General features: G+C 36.3%; 1 protein-coding gene across 1 annotated transcript in view; it reads right to left on the bottom strand.

Annotated features, from left to right (window-relative positions):
- The window catches only part of LOC101112602 (contactin-6), a 328,617-nt gene that overhangs the window by 46,361 nt on the left and 259,814 nt on the right, over positions 1-22,442 (bottom strand). The window contains 1 exon segment of the mRNA XM_060402851.1: positions 165-292. Within this exon segment, the coding sequence (XP_060258834.1) occupies positions 165-292 (128 nt within the window).

A 22,442-nucleotide genomic window follows, 5' to 3' on the forward strand; every position in this document is an offset into this window, starting at 1 on the left:
GGCAAAGTGACCATGCTATTAATAAATATAAGGCTACTACTCAAATAAGTTGTGAAACCAAATATTTCACATATGCAATATGATTCAGGGTTAACAGTGATAGAGGTCGGGTATGCATACGTATCTCCAGTGGTCATCAAGCACAAACAAAGATAGTAAAATACCTTTTATGATGAGGCTGCCAGTGTTCTTTGCAACACCAAACTGATTTGTAGCTATGCAAGTATATACTCCGGCATCCGACCTGGTAACATTATATATTTTGAGACTGCCGTCCTCCAAGAGAAACACTCTAAAAAGAAAATTTATAATTAATATAAGTAAGGTTCTGTAAAACTGGTAAATTTTAACCTCTTACTTTCATTTTGAAGCATTTCTAAAACCATGGCTGTATTTGATAATATGAATATATCCCTTTCCTATTATTCTGCTTTAAATTGTGAGTAATCTCTGAATCTACATGTTAGAAAAAATGACAGTTGCTTTTATTCTGACACAGTATTGACAGTTATTTATGCTGTCACTTGAATTATCTTTGGTGATACCAATGTGCATTAAAAATCAAATGACCCCTCATCAGGGAAGGAACACCCCACTTGTGGTGCAGTGTGGCCAAAATATAATAAAAATTATTACTTTTTAATGTAAAAAAAAATCAAATGAGTGCTTGATGCTGCAATGTCAATTTACTTGATTAAAAACAAATGCAACTATTCACTGTGCATTTGAAAAGTCAACTCTCTCCTGAAAATTGAAGTTGGTGTTAGAGACATGAAAGCTGATTTTCACACTGTTAACTCTGTGGCTTTATAAACTGGTTTTTACTTAGGACTTTCAGCTACCAAACAATAGGTTCTCAACCATGACAATATTTGCCTGTGCTAGTGAGCTAAAGAAACTATCCACATGGTCCCATAGCTAAAGGGCTCAGGCCCATCTTGTTCTGTGGACTAGTCCATCAAAAGGAGAAAGGAGTAAAATGAATGAAGACTTCAAAAAATCAGACTGAATTAAATATTCCTAAAATACATGTAATCATATAGTACCCAATGGAGGGATAGCTATTTAAGAACTTTCAGCCTTTCATAAAATGGTTCCTAGAACCATTTTTCTCTGAAACTCAGAAATAGTCAAAAGCAAACATCAGAACACTGTTGTAATCAAGGGAAACCCTAAGATTGGTTTCTTGGCAAAATCATCATCAAGTGTTTCAATTATGAGACAAAATGAAACAAAAGAACATGTACCCAATTTTGTCTTATAAATTTAATTTATGATCTTTTAAGAACACAGACTGCTATATTCAAAATAGATAACCAACAAGGAAGGACACATTGTATAATACATGGAACTCTACCCATTGTTATGTGCCAGCCTGAATGGGAGGGGCGTTTGTGTCACCTGAAATTACCACAACATTGTTAATTGGCTATGCCCAATACAAAATAAAAAGTTGAAAGTTTGTAAGAAACAAAGCAAAACTGCAAAAGCACTAGCTAGGTAGTCAGTATTGCATAAAAATTAGTGAAAATTCCATTGTAATGACAATGGTTTTAAAGGAAAGAAAGGAATGTGGCATGCATATCACATCTATTAAAAATAGCAAAACCATATTTGTTTCATTGCAAACATACCAGTGTTTCTAATATGTCTATCACAGGAAATGTAGCTAATATAATTAATTACCCAATTTGAAACACAGAGAATATTAGCCAACTACAATTTGTAGCAAACCAGCTTCTAATGTTGGTTTATTATTAGTGATGAGTCCCATGTTCTATTGCCAAGTGAGTGAAAGGAGCCACTTCTGGGTTTAGAATGTTCCATGACACATAATCAGAAGTTTTCAAGTCATTATCTTGGAGTATTCCCCATTAGCAAACATTTGATATCTTATTTAATCTCTGAAATGTCTAGATTTCTTGATCCCAATTTATGCTAGCCGTTGAATCATACTGTTAATGAACAGTAACAAAGATATTCTAGTATGTAGCAAGGGCCTGGCCCCAAACAATTCCTTATCTGATTCAATTAGAAGAAATCAATGTGAGATACATGTGGGTGCATTGTTTACCTCTAGAATTTAGGAAAAACTAAGAATTTTAAGCGACATAGAAACATTAAATTTTTGCCGAAATAATTTTAAATGTTAAAAATATATACCTGCTGATAGCTAAAGGCCATCAAACTTCCCAACTAGTAATGTTAATGCTTGTATGTCGTATAATGTTTCTCTTAACTTGCAGAAAAGGAAAATTCATATAAACTGTGGTTTATTATTACCTGAGTATACCATTCTTTTAACTCATTGCATATGTTCAGTAGTTTGTTAAATTGAACTGAAATTGTCATCATTGAAACAGATTATTTCTTTGGAAATCTTAGTCAATCAATAGACATTTCTCAAGCTTGGGATAATAAGAAGGGACTTGGAAAAGTTAAAATCTGTCCAAATCTAAGCAACTAATAAGCATCAAAGAGTGATTGAACATTGCAACTGAGTGCTCATGCTCTTTCAAAAATCATTTCTTTGCCTCATTTGCAGTAAATAATTGTGCATGCTGACTACGACATTCAAGAAATATCTGTTGAGTCATCATTAGATGCCCTTAAGATAATCTTAGGTGTTTATGCCTCAAAATGTGGTCTCATCCCAGACCTACTGAATCAAACTTTGCATATTAACATGATTTTCAGTAATTTATATGCACAATAAAGTTTGAGAACATTGTTCAAGTCATTGTAAGTAAGACTACTGTCTGTATTATTGACTATGCCAAAGCCTTTGACTGTGTGGATCACAGTAAACAGTGGAGAATTCTAAAGGAGATGGGAATACCAGACCACCTGACCTGCCTCTTGAGAAACTTGTATGCAGGTCAGGAAGCAACAGTTAGAACTGGACATGGAACAACAGACTGGTTCCAAATAGGAAAAGGAGTACATCAAGGCTATATATTGTCATCCTGCTTATTTAACTTATATGCAGAGTACATCATGAGAAACGCTGGACTGGAAGAAGCACAAGCTGGAATCAAGATTGCCAGGAGAAATATCAATCACCTCAGATATGCAGATGACACCACCCTTATGGCAGAAAGTGAAGAAGAACTAAAGAGCCTGTTGATGAAAGTGAAAGAGGAGAGTGAAAACGTTGGCCTAAAGCTCAACATTCAGAAAATGAAGATCATGGCATCTGGTCCCATCACTTCATGGCAAACAGATGGGGAAACAGTGGAAACAGTGTCAGACTTTATATTTTTAGGCTCCAATATCACTGCAGATGGTGATTGCAGCCATGAAATTAAAAGACGCTTACTCCTTGGAAGGAAAGTTATGACCAACCTAGACAGCATATTAAAAAGCAGAGACATTACTTTGCCAACAAAGGTCCGTCTAGTCAAGGCTATGGTTTTTCCAGTAGTCATGTATGGATGTGAGAGTTGGACTATAAAGAACGCCAAAGAATTGATGCTTTTGAACTGTGGTGTTGGAGAAGACTCTTGAGAGTCCCTTGGACTGCAAGGAGATCCAATCTGTCCATCCTAAAGGAGATCAGCCCTGGGTGTTCATTGGAAGGACTGATGTTGAAATGCTGAAACTACAATATTTTGGTCACCTGATGCGAAGAGCTTACTCTTTTGAAAAGACCCTGATGTTGGGAAAGATTGAAGGCAGGAAAAGAAGGAGACAACAGAGGATGAGATGGTTAGATGGCATCACCGACTCAATGGACATGAGTTTGGGTAAATTCCAAGAGTTGGTGATGGACAGGGAAGACTGGCATGCTCCGGTTCATGGGGTCGCAAAAAGTCAGACACGACCAAGAGACAAAGCTGAACTGAAGAATCCATTTTGTTTTCATAAGGTCAGTATGCAAAAAAGGACTTCCCTGGTGGCTGAAATCTTGAAGAATCTGTCTGCAATACAGGAGACATAGGTTCAATCCCTGGGTAGGGAAGATCCCTTGGAGAAGAGAATGGCTACCCGCTCTGGTATCTTTGCCTGGAGAATTCCATGGACAGAGGAGCCTTGCAGGCTACAGTTCATGGGATCACAATGAGTCGGACATGACTGAGGGACTAACACACACACACAATATGCAAAAATGTACTAAAGAATAAAAAATCTTAGATTTAAATGTTTTTAAAAATATTTTATGAAACCAAACTAGTTTTTATGAAACCACACTAGTTTTATGAAACCAAACTAGTAAACAAACCAATTTGTCATTTATAAAAAATATATAATTAAGAGTGTAAGTCTCCCTAATTAGGATATAGAAAGCCAGACATTTACCATAATTTGAGATTTTAATGTGATAAGTAAGTGGTATGAATATTTCAGATTATTTTTCATTAATAAGAGATTTAAAATACAGTAAGAAAATTCAATCTTTAATAGTGTAGATAGACTCAAACTACCTAATCATAGCCCTAAATTTATGCAGAATAATTTTAAAAAAACTATTAAAGAAAAGTGAGAATTTCCAATCTATCACATATCAAAACATGGCTTAGTATAAATGATTAAAAAAAAGAAAGAACACCCAGTTGACGTCAAACTATATTAAGCAAACTGAACAATTGACATTTTCAGATAAGGAAGGATGCACATGTCAAAATTAACTGGAACATTTTAATTGATGGTTTTGGTAACATTGATAAAGATAAAGGCTGACTTTCTATCCTTCTTTTGGATTTTTCTAAAAAATACTTCAAAATGCTATCTGGAGGGTTGTAAAGAACATATTAATAAGGTACATTAAAAATTATATCTTTATTCACATAAGCCTCTCTGGCATTTAAAAACAAAACACAGCTATGAGTGTAGATATGCTTGGTTATCTAAAAGCTGGGAAAACATTCTGGTGATAAAAATAGAAATTTGCATAAATAATTATCAAAGAGAATATAAGCCACAGAGAAGAAAGCAAAAGACATTGAAGTGATTGATTACATATAATATAGGTATATATTTAAATTAGAATTTAAGGCTGAGGTTACATTGCTAACGGATAATAGATTATAAAAGCATGTATGAAAATATCAAAGTACCATGGAATATGGTAAGGCTTCTAAAAATTTAGTAGCAATTTATAGAGCATTTATAGAGATTGTTTTGCTTCTAAATTTATTCATCAAATATTCATTAAACATCTATTGTGTTCCAGGTACTGTGTTAAATATTACAATAGGTATGTGAAAAATAGATAATGTCAATATCAAGGATATTATTTTGCAGAACTAAACTCATTGGTCAAAACACAAACAGATTGTAAACTATTACTGCATGGTGTCTGCACAAGTCCTCTACTAAGCATATGTATGCATTCTGTGCTCAGTCATGTCCAACTCTTTGCGACCCTGTGGACTGTAGCCCACTAGGCTCCTCTGTCCATGGGATTTCTTGGGCAAGAATACTGAAGCAGATTGCCATTTACTCCTCCAGGGGATCTTCCCAACCAAAGGATCGGACACATGTCTCTTAAGTCTCCTGCAGTTGCAGGAGGATTCTTTAACCACTAGTGCCACTTGGGAAGCCCTAAAAATGTCAGCTTATTGAATCATTAAGTAAACCTCTGTGCTCACTATTCATATCATCCCCATTTTACAAGTCAGGAAAGGGAGGCATGGAAAGAAGGGGGTACATCAATGTACCTGCTAGGTAGTATAGATTCCAACCATGTCTGTCTCTCTAGACTAGGATGCACTTACTTTAGCAAGTGCTCTTTCACTTTAAGTTTACAAGGTATAGATAAACTAATGAGGCCAAATGTCTATTTAGGTTTTTCTGTAATATCTTATGGAAAATCCAAATACACCCTGGCCAACCTGATAGTTTCTCAGAGTACAAATTTAAGTGGACATACACACACACACACACACACACACACACACACATGCATATGATAATCTTTAATATTTGGAGAGACAGTGAGAATACTGTGAAATGTAGTGAATAAGAGGAGGTGTATGATAGAGAAGGTTACATAGTTTACTCCAGATTCCCTAGGAAACAAGTGTGGAGCACTTTCACAGCATCATCTTTCAGGATTTGGAATAGCTCAACTGTAATTCCATTGCCTCCACTAGCTTTGTTCATAGTGATGCTTCCTTAGGCCCACTTGACTTCACATTCCAGGATGTCTGGCTCTAGGTAAGTGATCACACCATCATGATTATCTGGGTCATGAAGATCTTTTTTGTACAGTTCTTCTGTGTATTCTTGCTACCTCTTCTTAATATCTTTTGCTTCTGTTAGGTCCATTCCATTTCTGTCCTTTTTTGAGCCCATCTTTGCATGAAATGTTCCCTTGGTATCTCTAATTTTCTTGAAGAGATCTCTGGTCTTTCCCATTCTGTTCTTTTCCTCTATTTCTTTGCATTAATTACTGAGGAAGGCTTTCTTATCTCTTCTTGCTATCCTTTGGAACTCTGCTTTCAAATGAATATATCTTTCCTTTTCTCCTTTGCTTTCACTTCTCTTCTTTTCTCAGTTATTTGTAAGGCGTCCTCAGACAGCCTTTTTAATTTTTTGCATTCCTTTTTCTTGGGAATGGTCTTGATCCCTGTCTCCTGTATAATATCACAAACCTCTGTCCATAGTTCATCAGGCACTCTGTCTATCAGATCTAGTCCCTTAAATCTATTTCTCACTTCCACTGAATTTAACTCAGATGACCATTATATCTACTACTGTGGGCAGGAATCCCTTAGACGAAATGGAGTAGCTATGATAGTCAACAGTACTGAAATGCAGTACTTGGATACAATCTCAAAAATGACAGAACTCTCTCTATTTGTTTCCAAGGCAAACAATTTCATATCACGGTAATCCAAATCTATGCCCCGACCAGTAATGCTGAAGAAGCTAAATTTGAACGGTTCTATGAAGACCTACAAGATCTTCTAAAACTAACACCCCCAAAAGATGTCCTTTTCATTATAGGGGACTGGAATGCAAAAGTAGGAAGTCAAGAAACACCTGGAGTAACAGGCAAATTTGGCCTTGGAGTACAGAATGAAGCAGGGCAAAGGCTAATAGAGTTTTGTCAAGAGAATGCACTCGTTATAGCAAACACCCTCTCCCAGCAATACAAAAGAAACTCTACACATGGACTTCCAGATGGTCAACATCGAAATGAGATTGATTATATTCTTTGCAGCCAAAGATGAAGAAGCTCTATACAGTCAGCAAAAACAAGACCGGGGGTTGATTGTGGCTCAGATCATGAACTCCTTATTGCCAAATTCAGACTTAAATTGAAGAAAGTAGGGAAAACCACTAGACCATTCAGGTATGACCTAAATCAAATCCCTTATGATTATACAGTGGAAGGTACTGAATCTGAGCAATCATATTTAATATTTGTATTACTGAGTCCAAGTTATTCAACTGTGCAAGTTGTCCGCTTTCTCATCTGTAACGTGGGAATATTAGTATTATCTGTGTCACTGAATCTTGAGGTGAAAATCAGGTAAAGTGTTTAGCATGCTTAGCAATATGCCCTATGCCTAGTTAGCCATGAGTAGGTCTATGATAAACTAATTTTTCATTCTTCTAAACAATGTAAGCACTTTTGCAATTCCATGAACAGGAACAGCAGGGAAAGGAGAAAGTGTTCTGTCACAGTTCAAACAGAGAGACCTGAGAGGTATATGATAGACTTTTTAAAAGGAGACTAATGACAGATTGTCCCCAGCATTTCACTGACTAAGACTCTACACTGAATTCATACCACTTCCTGTCTGTACTTGTGCAATCATTTTTTCTGATCTGCAGTGTTCTTGTTTTTATTTGGGGTACGGACATAGACTTCTTGTAAGAACTGGATTAATTAAGTGCTACCTATCAATCTTATTTTTCGCTGATACCAGTTTTGGTCTTTGCTTTCCTACATGACTCAGACCAGTGTTTTTGAATCTCATTTTGGTTCTTACTCCTGCCTGACATCTTAAAAAATAACCCTTTCCTCTGACTGATTCAGTGGTATGGTTTGTGACTTTAACTAAGAGATATTTATCAGTCCCTGGATTATCTTGGCATCACCAAATACTTAACTGATGGTGTATGTATGTTTCCTCCTTAACTCTTTCTCTGTGATCATTTCACAGTTCAGTGATAACACTGTTCCCCTCCAGTGTCTATTCTCAAATATCTACTTAATTAGAATATTTCACCTGTTCATGCAATCAAATTGAAAAATTTCCCCCAAATTACCAAAGCTTAGTAGTCTATTTAGATGTAAATCACAAATTAAGGCATTTACATTTAAAATGTTCTGTAATAATTAGAATTTCAAGACATTTACATGTATAGATATATTATGATCATTCAACAATAGAATAAATAATAGTTATCACACTATTCTTCTAATTGCATTAGGACATTAATAAAAAGGTGGAAATTCAGAACTACAAGCTGTATCTGACAGTCAAATGACATTGGGGGATTTTATATTGGCATACAAAAATAAAAATATAGAAAAACTGAGCCACCAACATTTGCAAACACTTTAAGGTTAATTGATAAATTGAAGGCAGACTATATAGTGTGATAGAACACCCAACATTTCAATCTTCCCACATCGTGGCATGTTAGTAGCACAAAGGGAAAACAAAAGTAATAGATGCTTTCACTTGTTGCCTTCTGCTTTTATATCCTTTGCCGTCTACTTTTGAGCTATTGTGAATAAAACATCATGAATATAGACTGTGATGTTACGTGAACACGTAGGCGTCTTTAACATGGAACATGTGTCAAATGTTGTGTTATTCTAAGAAATTAAAGACTAGCACTGAATGTTTTTCCTCTTGCTTTCCCAAATTGTATGAGATCAGTTCAGTTCAGTTGCTCAGTCATGTCTGACTCTTTGTAACCCCATGAATCGCAGCACGCCAGGCCTCCCTGTCCATCACCAACTCCTGGAGTTCACTCAGACTCATATCCATCGAGTCAGTGATGTCATCCAGTCATCTCATCCTCTGTCATCCCCTTCTCCTCCTGCCCCTAATCCCTCCCAGCATCAGAGTCTTTTCCAATGAGTCAACTCTTTGCATGAGGTGGCCAAAGTATTGGAGTTTCAGCTTTAGCATCAGTCCTTCCAATGAACACCCAGGACTGATCTCCTTTAGAATGAACTGGTTGGATCTCCTTGCAGTCCAAGGGACTCTCAAGAGTCTTCTCCAACACCACAGTTCAAAACATGTTCATTATAAACTTCATAAATACAATAGATATTAGCATTCACATCCAGTTTATCACTACATCAAATCTAAAGTATACCCAATCTTTGATTTACCTACATTTAGGAAAAAAAAGATCTATATTATGTAGACATCATATGGATAGAAAATGAGGAGGTCTCTGTTTTTTTTTGTTGTTGTTGTTTTGTTTTTTTTTAGTATTAACCATAGCCTATCACAAAATTTTAGGACACAGAAGACTAGTAATAGCTAAATTTCTTAAACTCAGAGAAATTAGGACATTGGGCAATTACAATTTCATATTGCTGAAACTAGAGCAATGCTGTTATTTTTATAGTTAGATTATTAACTGGAGTATTGCTTCCAGTTCTGTCTAAAGATAATACTGTAGACCATGAAATTTTAATTGACTGTCTAATTTTACTGATAGCTAGAAAATGTAAAAGAGATTGGATTAAAATGAGATAAGAAGTAGAAAAGTATGTATAAATTTTGACTCTGCACAATTTAGGTTTTAGGTAAAATGTCCCACTGGAATCCCTTTAAGATCAAATATTGATATTAGTTTTAATAATTTTAGCACCTGATTAGCATAGTTAAGGTGCAATATCTATGCTAATCTTACTGTCATTTAATAAGTTATCTTTAAAAAATTACTTATCTTAACAATCTACAAAAAGTAATATACCAACAAGTAAATACCAACGCTTCCTCATTTAAATCAAAATAAAGGTTTTCTTTTTCATCTTTTTTATGTCAGTAACTTTGAACATCTCTAATGGTATTTATACACAGAAAATATCTCACACCTCTGTCCAGCATAAATTTAATGGTTTAATCAATGGATTATTAAAATGTATTTTATGATTCTTATAAAATCATCAGAGTAGTAAAAAACCCAACAGGTAATCTGAAAAAAGAGATAAAAGGATAGAGACAGAATAAAAATGCAGTGCTATGTGCAAACAGAGATGATCGAATAGGCACAGAAAATAGAACCTAGTCTCTCTACTATATGGCATAGATCATAGTCTGTGAAGCACAACACACTTATTATTGTTAATCAATTCTAAACAAGGGAAAATAAATACCAGAAAATTCAGCAAAATTTGTGGAAGGAATTCTTAAATATGTTATCTATCTTTTATTTTTTCTGCCTTTTAGGTAAGAGCACAAATATTCTTTTCAGTAAAGAGTTAAGTTCAAAAGAGAAAACAAATGTTCTCAATTTGCAGATATTTCTGTTTTTTAAAAATTACTTGCTTTACTTATTTTTGGTCACCCCACATGGCTTGTGGGATCTTAGTTACCCAACCAGAGACTGAACCTGGGCCCTCAGCAGTGAGATCACAGTTCCCACAAATCTTTCTTAGAGTACATGAAAGCCTAGAGGTCTCTTCCCCGAGTATCTAGTAGATTTGTACTCCATTGCTTCCTTTCCTGGTGGCTCAGTGGAATCCCTGATCTGGGAAGATCCCCTGGAGAAGAAAATGGGAACCCACTCCAGTATTCTTGCCTGAAAAACCCCTATGGCCAGAGGAACCTGTCGCATTACAGTACATAGGGTCTCAAAGAATCAGACATGACTGAGGGCCTGAACAACAACCACAGCCCCTTGTCTGAATCCCATTTATCATCCCAAGCCTACTTTGATTTTCACTGTTTCAGACACAGCTTATGTATCTCCCCAGGGTCTCTTAGTGCCAATGGCTGCCGAAAGGCCAGATAATGCAACCCCACTGGCAAAGTGGCAGCCAGCACATGAATTCCATTTTCTTTCCTTACAAAAACTTTTTATCCCCAAGTAATTTTTATATAGAGACAGTCTATGTAAGCCAGCTCATGCCAGCCTGCCTGTTGCATATTTACGTGGCTTAAAGTGAGCCACTGGCCTGCATTGCTGCCGATATTTACTTGCTTCACTCTTACTTTTGTATCCTAGGTAATCTGAAGTAAAATATGTAACTTTTTCCGTCATACCCCTCCTCTTATTCACTACATTTCACAGTACTCTGTCTTGCCAAATATTAAAGATTAGCAATTTTGTCCCAAATAAATAAAATGATATGGGGGATTCCATGGTAGTCCAGTGGTTAGGATTCTGCACTTACACTTAAGGGGCACAGGTTCAGTTTGGTCTTTGGTCAGACAGAAACTAAGACATCTTATTTAAAAACTAAAAGATAAATAACTTACTTAGCCATTGTCAGGATGCAGGTCTTTGCATCCTGATTTCTACTGAATCATCTGAATCAGTATGTTACCTTGTATTTTGAATTTTCCTTTATTTAAAATTGAGAGAAAGGTAGACTTCCTACATAGGAATCTATATCCTTCATCCTACCAACAAATGCCTAGTCTCCCTCATTATCAACATTCTCCACCTGAGGGGTACATTTGTTACAACTGATATAGTCACCCAAAGACCATAGTTTACCTTAGAATTCACCCTTGGTGTTGTACAGTCTGTTTGTTTAGAAGCATATATAATAACATGTATCCATTATTATAATGAGCTTTCCTGATCGCTCAGAATTAAAGAATCTGTCTGAAATGTAGGAGATATGGGTAGACGCAGGTTTAATTCCTGGGTCAGGAAGATCCCCTGGAGAAGGAAGTGGCAACGCACTCCAGTATTCTTGCCAGGATAATTCCATGAACAGAGGAGCCTAGAGGGCTACAGTCTGTGGGGTCACAGAAGAATTGGACATAACTGAGCACCCACATACACACATTATTATAATATCATACAGAATATTTCCACTGAGCTAAAAATTCTTTGTATTCTACCTATTTGTTTTCCCTCCTCCACCTATTTGTTCATCCCTCCTTGGTAACCACGGATTTTTGTACTGCCTCCAAAGTTTTGCCTTTTCCAGAATGTCAAATAGTTATTATCACACAGTATATAAATTTTCAGATTGGCTTTCTCCCTAGATAATATGTATTTAAGATCCTTCCATGTGTTTCCATGACTTGTTAGCTCATTTCTTTTTAACACTGAATAATATTCCATTGCCTGGCTATACCACAGTTTATTAGCCATTTCCTTACTTAAGAATATCTTGGTTGCTTCCAATTTGGGCAATTATGAATAAAGATGCCATAAATTATATAGTGTGGAAGATTTTGTGTGGACATATTTTCAAATCCTTTGAGTAAACATTAAGGAGTACAATATCTGAGTTGTATAATAAGAGTAATTTTAATTTTGTAAGAAACTGCCAAACTGTCTTTCAAAGTGGCTGTACTATGTTGCATTCCCATCAACAGTGAATGACAGTTCCCATTCCTCCATATCCTTGCCAGCATTTGGTGTTAGTGTTCCAAATTTTGGTCATTCTAATCGGTGTGTAGTGGTATCTTGTTTTAATTTACATTTTCCTGATGACATATGCTATGGAACATCTTTTCAAATGTGCATCTACCATCTGTGTATCTTGTATGCTGAGGAGTATGTTAAGGTCTTTTGCCCATTTTATAATAGAGTTACTTTCCTATCCTTGAGTTTAAAGAGTTCTTTGCAAATTTTAGATAAAAATCTTTTATTAGATGTATATTCTGAAAATATTTTTTCCCAGACTGTGGCTGGACTTCTCATTATGTTGGCATTGTCTTTCACAGAACAGAAGCTTTTTTCCTTTTTTTATTTTAATGAAGTCCAAGTTATTATGTCTTTCCTTCATGGATCTGCCTTTGATATTGTATCTAAAAATCATGGCCTTTCCCAAGGTCATCTAGATTTTCCCCTATGATATCTTCTAAGAATTTTACAGTTTTGTTTTCTACATTGAAGTCTGTGGTTTATTCTGAGTTTTTTTTCCCCCCTTTGTGAAAGATATAAGGTCTGTGTCTAAATATTTTTGCATGTGGTTGTCCAATTGCTTCAGCACCATTTGTTGAAAGTAATTTTACTTTATTTTACTGCTTCTGCTCCTTTCTCATAATTTTCTTTCTAGACAAGCTTTCACTCTGTAAATAGATTGTAAAAGTAGGCTTTTTTTTTTTAATTGAAGTATAATTGCTTTATAATGTTGTGTTAGTTAAAGCTAAGTTTTTTGCTTCAGGTGACACAGAGATTTTAAGACCATGACCTCTAAAATTAGCTTGGTTTTCCTTTGTGTTCTGACTCTCTCCTGTTGGCTTTGTTACTTTGGAAGCACTTGTTTTCTATGAAAATTTATATGTAAATGGGAATAACAGTAGTTACAACATCAGTTAGTTTTGTGAATTAAAATTTTTAAGTGCATTTTTTTAAATGCTGAGTTAAGCCTAGAAGATAATGACTACCACCAAATGGTAGCTGTTATTCTTTTTTTGTATTTTTTAAGAAGTCCTATAATTCATAGGAAGAAAAGTGAAAGTGAAGTCGCTTAGTCATGTCCTACTCTTTGCTTCCCCATGGACTACCAGGAGGAGCCTACCAGGCTCCTCAGTCCAAGGGATTTTCCAGGCAAGAGTACTGAAGTGGGTTGCCATTTCCTTCTCCAGGGATCTTCCCCATCCAGGGATTGAACCCTGGTCTCCCTCATTGTAGGCAGACACTTTACCATCTGAGCCACCAGGAAAGTCCATAGATATTACATAAATATGCATTTTCTGATTGTGTATACCCCAGAACCTTTAGTCTCTTTCTAGGAGCAGATGTATATTTATTATCATTACCAATAAAAGTCACTTAAGCAAATAATTTCTTAAATTAAAATAAAAGCTAGTATAGGTATAAACATAGGGCTTATTTAGCTAAATGACTTTCAAGTTAGTTTGTTGATACCATATAAACTAGGACAAAACTTGAGGTAAAGAAATACATTCAAATCAGTCTTACCGAGTATATATGTATGACTCTTTGTGACCCTATGGACTGTAGCCTACCAGGCTCCTCCATCCATGGGATTTTCCAGGCAAGAGTACTGGAGTGGGTTGCCATTTCCTTCTCCAGGAGATCTTCCCAACCCACGGATCTAACCCAAGTCTCCCGCATTGCAGGCAGACACTTTACCCTCTGAGCCACCAGGGATGCATATATATAGAGAGAGCAAATTTTAATCATTATTTAATATACTTCCAATCATGAAACTGAAGTTTTATTAAAATATTTCATACAAAAATTAATTATTATGTTAATATAGACCCTATCGTGGGGTTTCTAATTCTTTAGTTTATTTACAGAAAACACTGTGATAATATTCTTTGCATTTTATGAGTCTCTTTCCTATCTGCAGACAAGTATTAGTGTTTCTTTGATCTCTTGTATTGATTAACATCATACACAGTGTGTTTAAATTTATATGTAATGGAATGTGAGTGGAGCAGGACAAGTAAACAAAAATAAAAACCTACATGGCATGGCATCAGAATTGGTAGCATAAATAAATTAAATATATTTTTTTCAGAAAATACATTTTTCTCAGGTGCCTAGGGGAAAAACAGGTCATGCATGCCATTTAATTTTTTAACCACTCCTAATGGACAAGAGGAATATATATTTTAAACAGATTAAATAGCTAAAGATATGTTTCTCATGAACTGATTAATCAAAGATGATTTAAGTGTCATTATAGAGCTAACTGAAAGCATTTAGCTAGCCAAAAGATTGTTTAGAGGTGTTACCTAGGGAGATTAAAAATGAAATCAAACACATTTTAATTTGCATAGAAATAAAAACATCACTGCCACCAGTGTCTAAGTTTTTTTTTAAAATTCCTGATTTCTGTAGTTGCATTTTATGCCTAATGCATAATTACTGGTGTGAAGAGCCAAATGTTTCAAAGTTAAATGTTTGGTTCAATTGTTCTAAACTCCAAAGCAGAAATCAGGCATAAAGTATTCAGACCTTAGAATTCAACAAAATGTGACTCCATGTTTAATATGTAGAAATAATATAAGCAACAACTTTGCAGTGGCTCACAGACAACACAAATACAGATTTAGGGTGGCTGAATTGTGATATAAATTAGGAGATGGCAGATAGTCTCTGCTAAATAATGTAATTATTTGGAGTCACGATGTGTCTTTATTTCGATGGCATGCCAAAGAGTGTGCTGCTAGGCTGATTCTCATAAAATGTGAAGGAAATGTGATTTAAAATTAACAAAATAGCATCAGATGGAAAGCTTAGCTAAATTAATCCAATGAAAGAGGCCTAAGAGGAATATTTAGCTGTTCAGTAGAAGGAGGGAAAGATAAAGAAAAGTGTCTCCATTTGCTGCAGTATTTTAGGATGCCTGAGACACAGAAGGGAATTAATACAGATTCATATGCTAACATGCCTTGCAGCCCAAGCAAATCAAAAGAAAAGACAGGAAATTATAAAGTTGGCAAGGGACAAAAAAGTTGTGAATATAGGACTTCAAAGAAATGTTTTAAAAAGGATGCTCCCCAAATAACTAGAGGAGAACGGATTGAAAGGACAATGGGAGAAAGAACTGTGCAGAATAGAGCGGAGAAGTTTGAACATTGTGAAGACATTTTGGCTACACTTTCATTACATTTATGATGATGAGCCTATTGTGTGATTTTCCTCAGGCTTTAAAATTTTGCAAATGTAAAGTTATATCTGCAGCCTACTTTGAGATAGATAGATGAGATTCAAACACAGCCAGATGAACTTAAACTAGAAAGTGAATTCCTGAGGTCCTTGGTTTCCCTCAGATATAAAAAGTAAGAGAATTGGGCTGAAACATTCATGATTATTACCTTTTTCACTCCAGCTTTATAATTCAGGGATTACAGAATATGTGTATCTGGGAAAGTCTTCCCCTCGCTATCTTAAACATGGGTAGTTTTGAAAGTGGTGGATGCTAGTGGGATTTCCAATTTTAGCTCGCTTCTTGGCCTTTTGGCTAAGATCAAGTGGTGGCTCAGATGGAAAGCGTCTGTCTACAATGTGGGAGACCTGGATTCGATCCCTGGGTTGGGAAGTTCCCTGGAGAAGGAAATGGCAACCCACTCCAGTACTCTTGCCTAGAAAATCCTATGGATGGAGGAGCCTGGTGTCCATGGGGTCGCAAAGAGTTGAACACGACTGAGTGACTTCACTTTTTTTTTTCTTTTTGGCTACTGAATTATTGTATTCCTCAGAAACTTTACAAAACTAACTTTACAAACTAACTGAGCAGGGGGAGGGTCAACTGGACATGCCTCATTGTCTGCTGACTCTAATTCCTTCTTAATTGTAACATAATTTCATGCCTAGATCAAGTCCTTTATGGAGCTTAGGAAGTTTATCCTTATGTGTTGATTTTTCATATCCCTGACTATATGTCAACAAAAATTATAGTTCATGTTACATTGAAACTCCAAGGGCTTCCTGGTGGTTCAGTGGTTAGGAATCTGCCTGCCAATGCAGGGAACATGGGTTTGATCCTTGGACTGGGAAGATCCTACAGTCCATGGGATAACTAAGCCCACGCATCACAACTAGTGAGCCTGCATCCTAAAGCCTGCACACAGTAACTACTGAAGCCTGTGTTCCCCAGTACCCATGTTCTGCAACAAGAGAAACTACTGAAATGAGAAGCCCATGCACCATGGCTAGAGAGTAGCTCCTGCTTGCTGCAACTAGAGAAAACCCACGCACAACAATGAAGACCTAGCTCAGCCCTAAATAAATACATTAATAATTTTTTAGAAAAGAAAAGAAAATAATCAGTCATTTGAACATTGTGGATGCAGGATGCTAAGCCATTAAGTGAACTGATTTATTTTATTATATTGATGTGAATTAAGACTCCATCTTTCAGTATGTTGACAACAAATGGATTTATTCTAATACTTTTTATAGATATAAAGATGGGATTTGTACATGTCACTGTTTTCAGAAGAGCTTTTGTCTAACTAGAAAAAAAAATGAGGAACAAATAACATGTACAGTATGACAGTCTGCCTTTAGAGCCACAGATGGACACTATATTACATCAGAAAGCTAATTAAAAACCTAGCGTGTGGTGTTTAAGATCACACATGGCTTTGCAATCAGAGCTTCCTGCAATGCTTTTCTATCATTTACCGTCTCTGTGACTTTGGACATGATGCCTAACTTCTCTAAACCTTAGCTTTAACCATCTAAAACATATGAATAAATGATACCCCCCATAGGCATCATGTGAAAATTAAGTGGTATTGTATCTAACATCTCAACACATGGTCTGTCAATTGTAGGTAGGATATTACTGGATATTATTATAATTAGGTATGATAAGGCTCAGGTTCAACTATGGCAAGGGTATATTGCTGACTGAATTGGTTAATTTAATCTGAGAAGGAATGAAACTGTATGTTGTTAAGTATACTGAAGAATCCCTGGAATACTCAAAGAACCGACTGTTGGATGACTCATAAAATAATTTGATTCTCTATTTAGAGAAATCATGGATGAAATACATCCTGTATTGAGGGAAGGAAAGTCTATATCTATATCTTCAAAATGGCATCAAGTACGAAGCTAACTATGGGTTAGATAACCACACAGAAAAGCTGCTCCTCCCACATTCCTCATCTAGGAAATTTTCCATCTACCCTTCAAGTGCCGGGTCAGTTGCCTCCAACCTGCTGAGGCCTCTCTTTACTCCCGTGAGCTGCCTTTGTGTCTCCAGCCCATCCTGTGTGTGGTGACACACGCCCCACTGCACTGGAGCTTTTGACCCGCCTGCTTCCCTCATGAGACTCTGAACTCATTCAGATTTATAAACCTAGAAACTTTCACATGGCCTGTCAAATTGGTTTGCAACTGTGCTTATAAATAAATGAGTAGCTTGACAAGTCACACTTGAGAATCAGATTTGTCAGTCTAAATCAGGAATTCTCCAACTCTGCTCTCAAGAGATCCAGGAGATTTTTAGGGCACTCCTTGGGTTGCTTGTGGCTGGAAAGTGGTGAGGGCATTGAGGTGGGGCTCTGATTCTCTCTCCAGGACATTATCTGGATTTGTTCAGTTTTACCTGTTTTATTAAATGAGCTTATGTGTACATTTCATTTGGAAATTTTTTAAACTCCATAGTGGAAATTTTTTTTAAATGAAGGAAATAGGGAAATAGTGATTTTAAAAAATGCCCTGACAGCCTCACTCTTCATTTTGAAAATATTAACGAGACTAACTCCTATTTAATTAGTTTGTTTTTTCTTTCTTCAACTGGATCATAATTTCTACCAAGACAAAATTCTGTTTCTACTTCTATTTATGTACTTTCCTTGTGCCCACTGGTATCTCTAAGAAGGTGTAGCTGTAACAAACAGTTTAACAAACCAGTCAAGCAACCATTTTCTTTACCTAAGGAGCATTATCCTTTAAGCCTATCAAGTCAGCGCTTCTTTCTTCCAAAGTCAAACCAAGAACAAAAGGTGATTTGTATACATTGTGCTAATAACTGACCTATTCTGTCTTTAAAATTATTGCTGCTGAATATTTATGAAAACTTTGGAAGATATGAATGTCACTCAGAAATTAGAAGCAAGCACATAAGTAAGTTGACACCATTTGAAGGCTAATTGTATTCATATTTTCAAAACTAATTAACCTGAGCATTGAGATAAGATGAGGAGCTGAGCATGTTGGTATAGAAAGCAGAGTTCTTAGAGGAAAAAAAATGAGACAAAATTTGTATTTTTAAAATGATTTGTTTGCTCCAAAGCAGAGTATCTCTGCTGCTATTGAACGGTCTCAGCTTTACTTGGGAACAGAGTGAATTTGCAAAAATGCAGATTGCTCAACCCTGCTTCATGCCTATGGACTCAAAATCTTGAATGCAACCCTCGGATTCTGCATTTTTCCACAACATTCTTAGGTGCATAATCATGCATGATCTTCAAATCTTAGGCACAATAATCTTATGCATGAAAGTGAAAGCAGCTGATCTAGCCTACGAATTCTTAGCAACTGTACAATGAAGCCTATATGCATTTTCAGTGATAGCTTCTCGTACAAGAATTTATAGGATGCTATTTATTTCTGGAACTTCTTTGCCATATTTACTCTTGGCTTAAATCCACATGATGTTATTGCCCATCATTAAAACATTTTAAATAGGGAACTAAAGCAGCGGTAGTCTAAGCAAGACAGTAGTGTAAAATAAAACAGTGCATACCCAGCTGGACAGGTTGGGTTTAAAGGCAGGCTTTACATCTTTAATGACCTGGAACTTTTTCAGACCATGGCAGGCAGGTGGTTCTATAAGCATTGTGCTAAAGGGTCAGTGCTCCAGGCCAGTGGGGATAAAGGAAAGAAGACTGGATGGCAAGAGGGAAAAAATAGGGCGAGAGTGACACGGGCACACATAGGATTTTAGCTTGTTACATCTTTGCGTGACATAGGCAAGAGTATCAGATGGCTCTTGACATCTTCAGCATGTATTCCCTTGGAAAGGCTCACCTTAACAAGGCTCTCAGGAGTTGAGTATGAACAGTTTAAAATTTTATTACAAAGAAGCACACAGAAGGGAGATTGTAATAAGCCTGGCATTATGCAGACTGTCATTCTTCCTTAAACATGGGAACATATGGTTCATTTGCCTATTTGATACTCATGTTACCTGATGTACTAAGCAGTATTACATTAAGTAGTTGATGATACAAAATAAAATTAGATTTGTTTGCTTGTTCCATTCGGAAGCTCTGCAAGGAATAAAGGATAGGAAAGCCTACTTAGCAGTTGCTACATTTTGGCTAAAGTTGTATTTTTAAAAATGTGGAGGGGATATTTTAAGAATGAACGATTGGGAATAAAAGTTTAAAAGAAAGGAGGAATAATGGTGATTTAGAAAGCAGTTACTGAAAGATACATGCGTACTATGTGCTCAGTCACTCAGCCATTTCCAACTCTTTGCCATCCCATGGACTGTAACCTGCCAGTCTTCTCTGTCCATGGAATTTTCCAGACATGAATATTGGAGTAGGCAGCCGTTCCTTTTTCCAGGGAATCTTCCTCCCCCAGAGATCAAACCCATGTCTCTTGCATCTCCTGCATAGGCAGACAAATTTTTAACAATGTGCCACTGGAGAAGATATATGGAAAAGGGTCAAAAAGGGAGGGAGCATCATATAAGTGGCTTCCTTATAATCAGGCAGGCAGACTCCCACAGGCTGATTTACAAGGTAAGATGCTTGTGACAAGGCTCCAAGGAGAAAGTGGAGTGATAACAAAGTGTTGGGCAACAGGTTCTGTCACTGTTTGTAACTCTGGAACTATTTTGTCCTTCCTGCTGGCTTAGCAAGAAAAAGAATGAAAACAGACTCACTTTTAATTCTGTTCCTTTTCTGTGTCACTATGCTAAGAACTTTCAAATAGGTTTTCCCAAGGGCACCTTTTTATCCATGAAGAGAAGAAAGATCAAGTGACTTGCTCAATAATGATCAATTCTCTCTTGGCATAGAGAATGTCATCTCATCCTTCTTCCTCCTCATCTCCTTTCTCTCATTTCTGCTTCCCCTCTCACTCCTTCCTTGACCCCTTTCAGCTCTCCTCAGACTCCTAAAAATCTCTTTTGTGTCTAGGAAAGAGGTCTTAGGAGTTGAAGTGTCATGCAGATGAAAATGGAGTGGGCCTACCAGATTGCAGCAAAACTATTGAATAAGCATCACTACTAGCTTCCATACCAACTTATGGGTTCATACCTTGTCATGGGAGGCAGGCATTTTGTGAAATGCTCAGAGCCGTGAAGGTTTTAATGATGTCATTACTATAGGAGAAATCACAAAATCCATGATCTCATAAGATCTTTTTGAAGTATGTGTGTGTGCGTGCGTGTGTGTGTATATATATATAATAATACATACATGCACACACACATATGTATCTGAGTGGAAAGAGGTCATGAAATTGGTTCCAAAAGTCCCAATGGTCCTCTTGTTTTAAGTCTATGGCCTGTGACCACATCCTGAAACCAGTTGTTCGGGGGTAGGGGCAGAATCTCTAAGTCTGAAAGAGTTTGATTCCCTCTTAATTTCAAAGTGTCCTTTGTATTCAGCTTTTTGAGATTATCAGGGTAAAACTAGTACAAACATAACTGTATACTCTGTGGCTGAAGGTATATTCAGATACACCTTAGAAATGTATCTGAATATGAACAAAAAATCTGCACTTTGTTTTTTTGAAAAATATGAAAAGCATGTATACTGACTGGCTTATGGACATGCTTAAAATAGTTATTTTCATTATAATGGCAATTTAACATATAGCTGGATTTTACTTTACTTCATCTTATGAAATGAGAGAGAAATATGGTAGATGTTTTTAGGAAAATGAAAAAACAGGATGGTGTGTTACTTATTAATTCAATTATTATTCTTTTGATGATAGGGAAAAAAATTGGTCCACCTCTTTGTTTCTGTTGCTCAGAGAGTGTATATCCACTCCGACAAAATCTCAGGTGATTTCGGCATCTTTTTGTATGCTGCCTGTCAGAGGACAGCTTTGAGCTGTTGGTCCAGAAAGTTCACGTTTCCTACGTCTTCTATTAAATTCAAGAAGTGATCCCTGCACAGGTAGCCAGCAGTCACTGGGGATAAGGAGATAAATCTAGGCCTTTGATTTCTGTCAGTTCACTTGCTAAGTGGATCCACAAGGCAAAAAAAGAAGTGATTAATCAAACTTAGCAGATGTGGAATTGATTCCCTCAGTTGCCTCAGAATGCCTTGCAGAGATAAGCTTCATCTGTATTCATCTTGACTTCCTGTGGTGAAGTCTCTGGTTTTTCCCTTGGCTGGTGGAGGTAAGAATGTGCAACTTGGATTTGCATAAAGGTTGGAATAACAGCAATACATGCAGCCAATGGTAACAGAGTATAAACAGATCATCCATCCTTTTCACTCATTCTGTGTCATTTGAGTCGCACAGCTCCAAGAGTGAGACAAATATTATTTTCTCCAATTTTTTAAATGAATTAACTGAGGACCAGTTAAATTAAAGGACTTACTAGAATTATCAGCTAAGTGAGAAGTAGAGTTCAGAACAGAAATCAGATCTTCTGACTCCAAATACTTGAAAAGGAAAACACTTTCTTATGTATTATGCATCATGTAGTCGGCTACTTAAAACTTATCCACAGCACCTAGCATAGAATTTGAGGTATAATTGTTGCTCATTAAATACTTACAGGATGAATGAATGAACACATTTTGGGCCTATTAATTATTAAATACATATTAGGTTTAACTGTAGAAATCTCTTAATTCAGGTAGACACAAAACAAAGTGAATTTTAGCTTTCATTCATTTAGCAAAGTTGAAAATATGCAT

This window comes from Ovis aries, chromosome 19, assembly GCF_016772045.2.
Source record: "Ovis aries strain OAR_USU_Benz2616 breed Rambouillet chromosome 19, ARS-UI_Ramb_v3.0, whole genome shotgun sequence".
Taxonomy (NCBI): domain Eukaryota; kingdom Metazoa; phylum Chordata; class Mammalia; order Artiodactyla; family Bovidae; genus Ovis; species Ovis aries.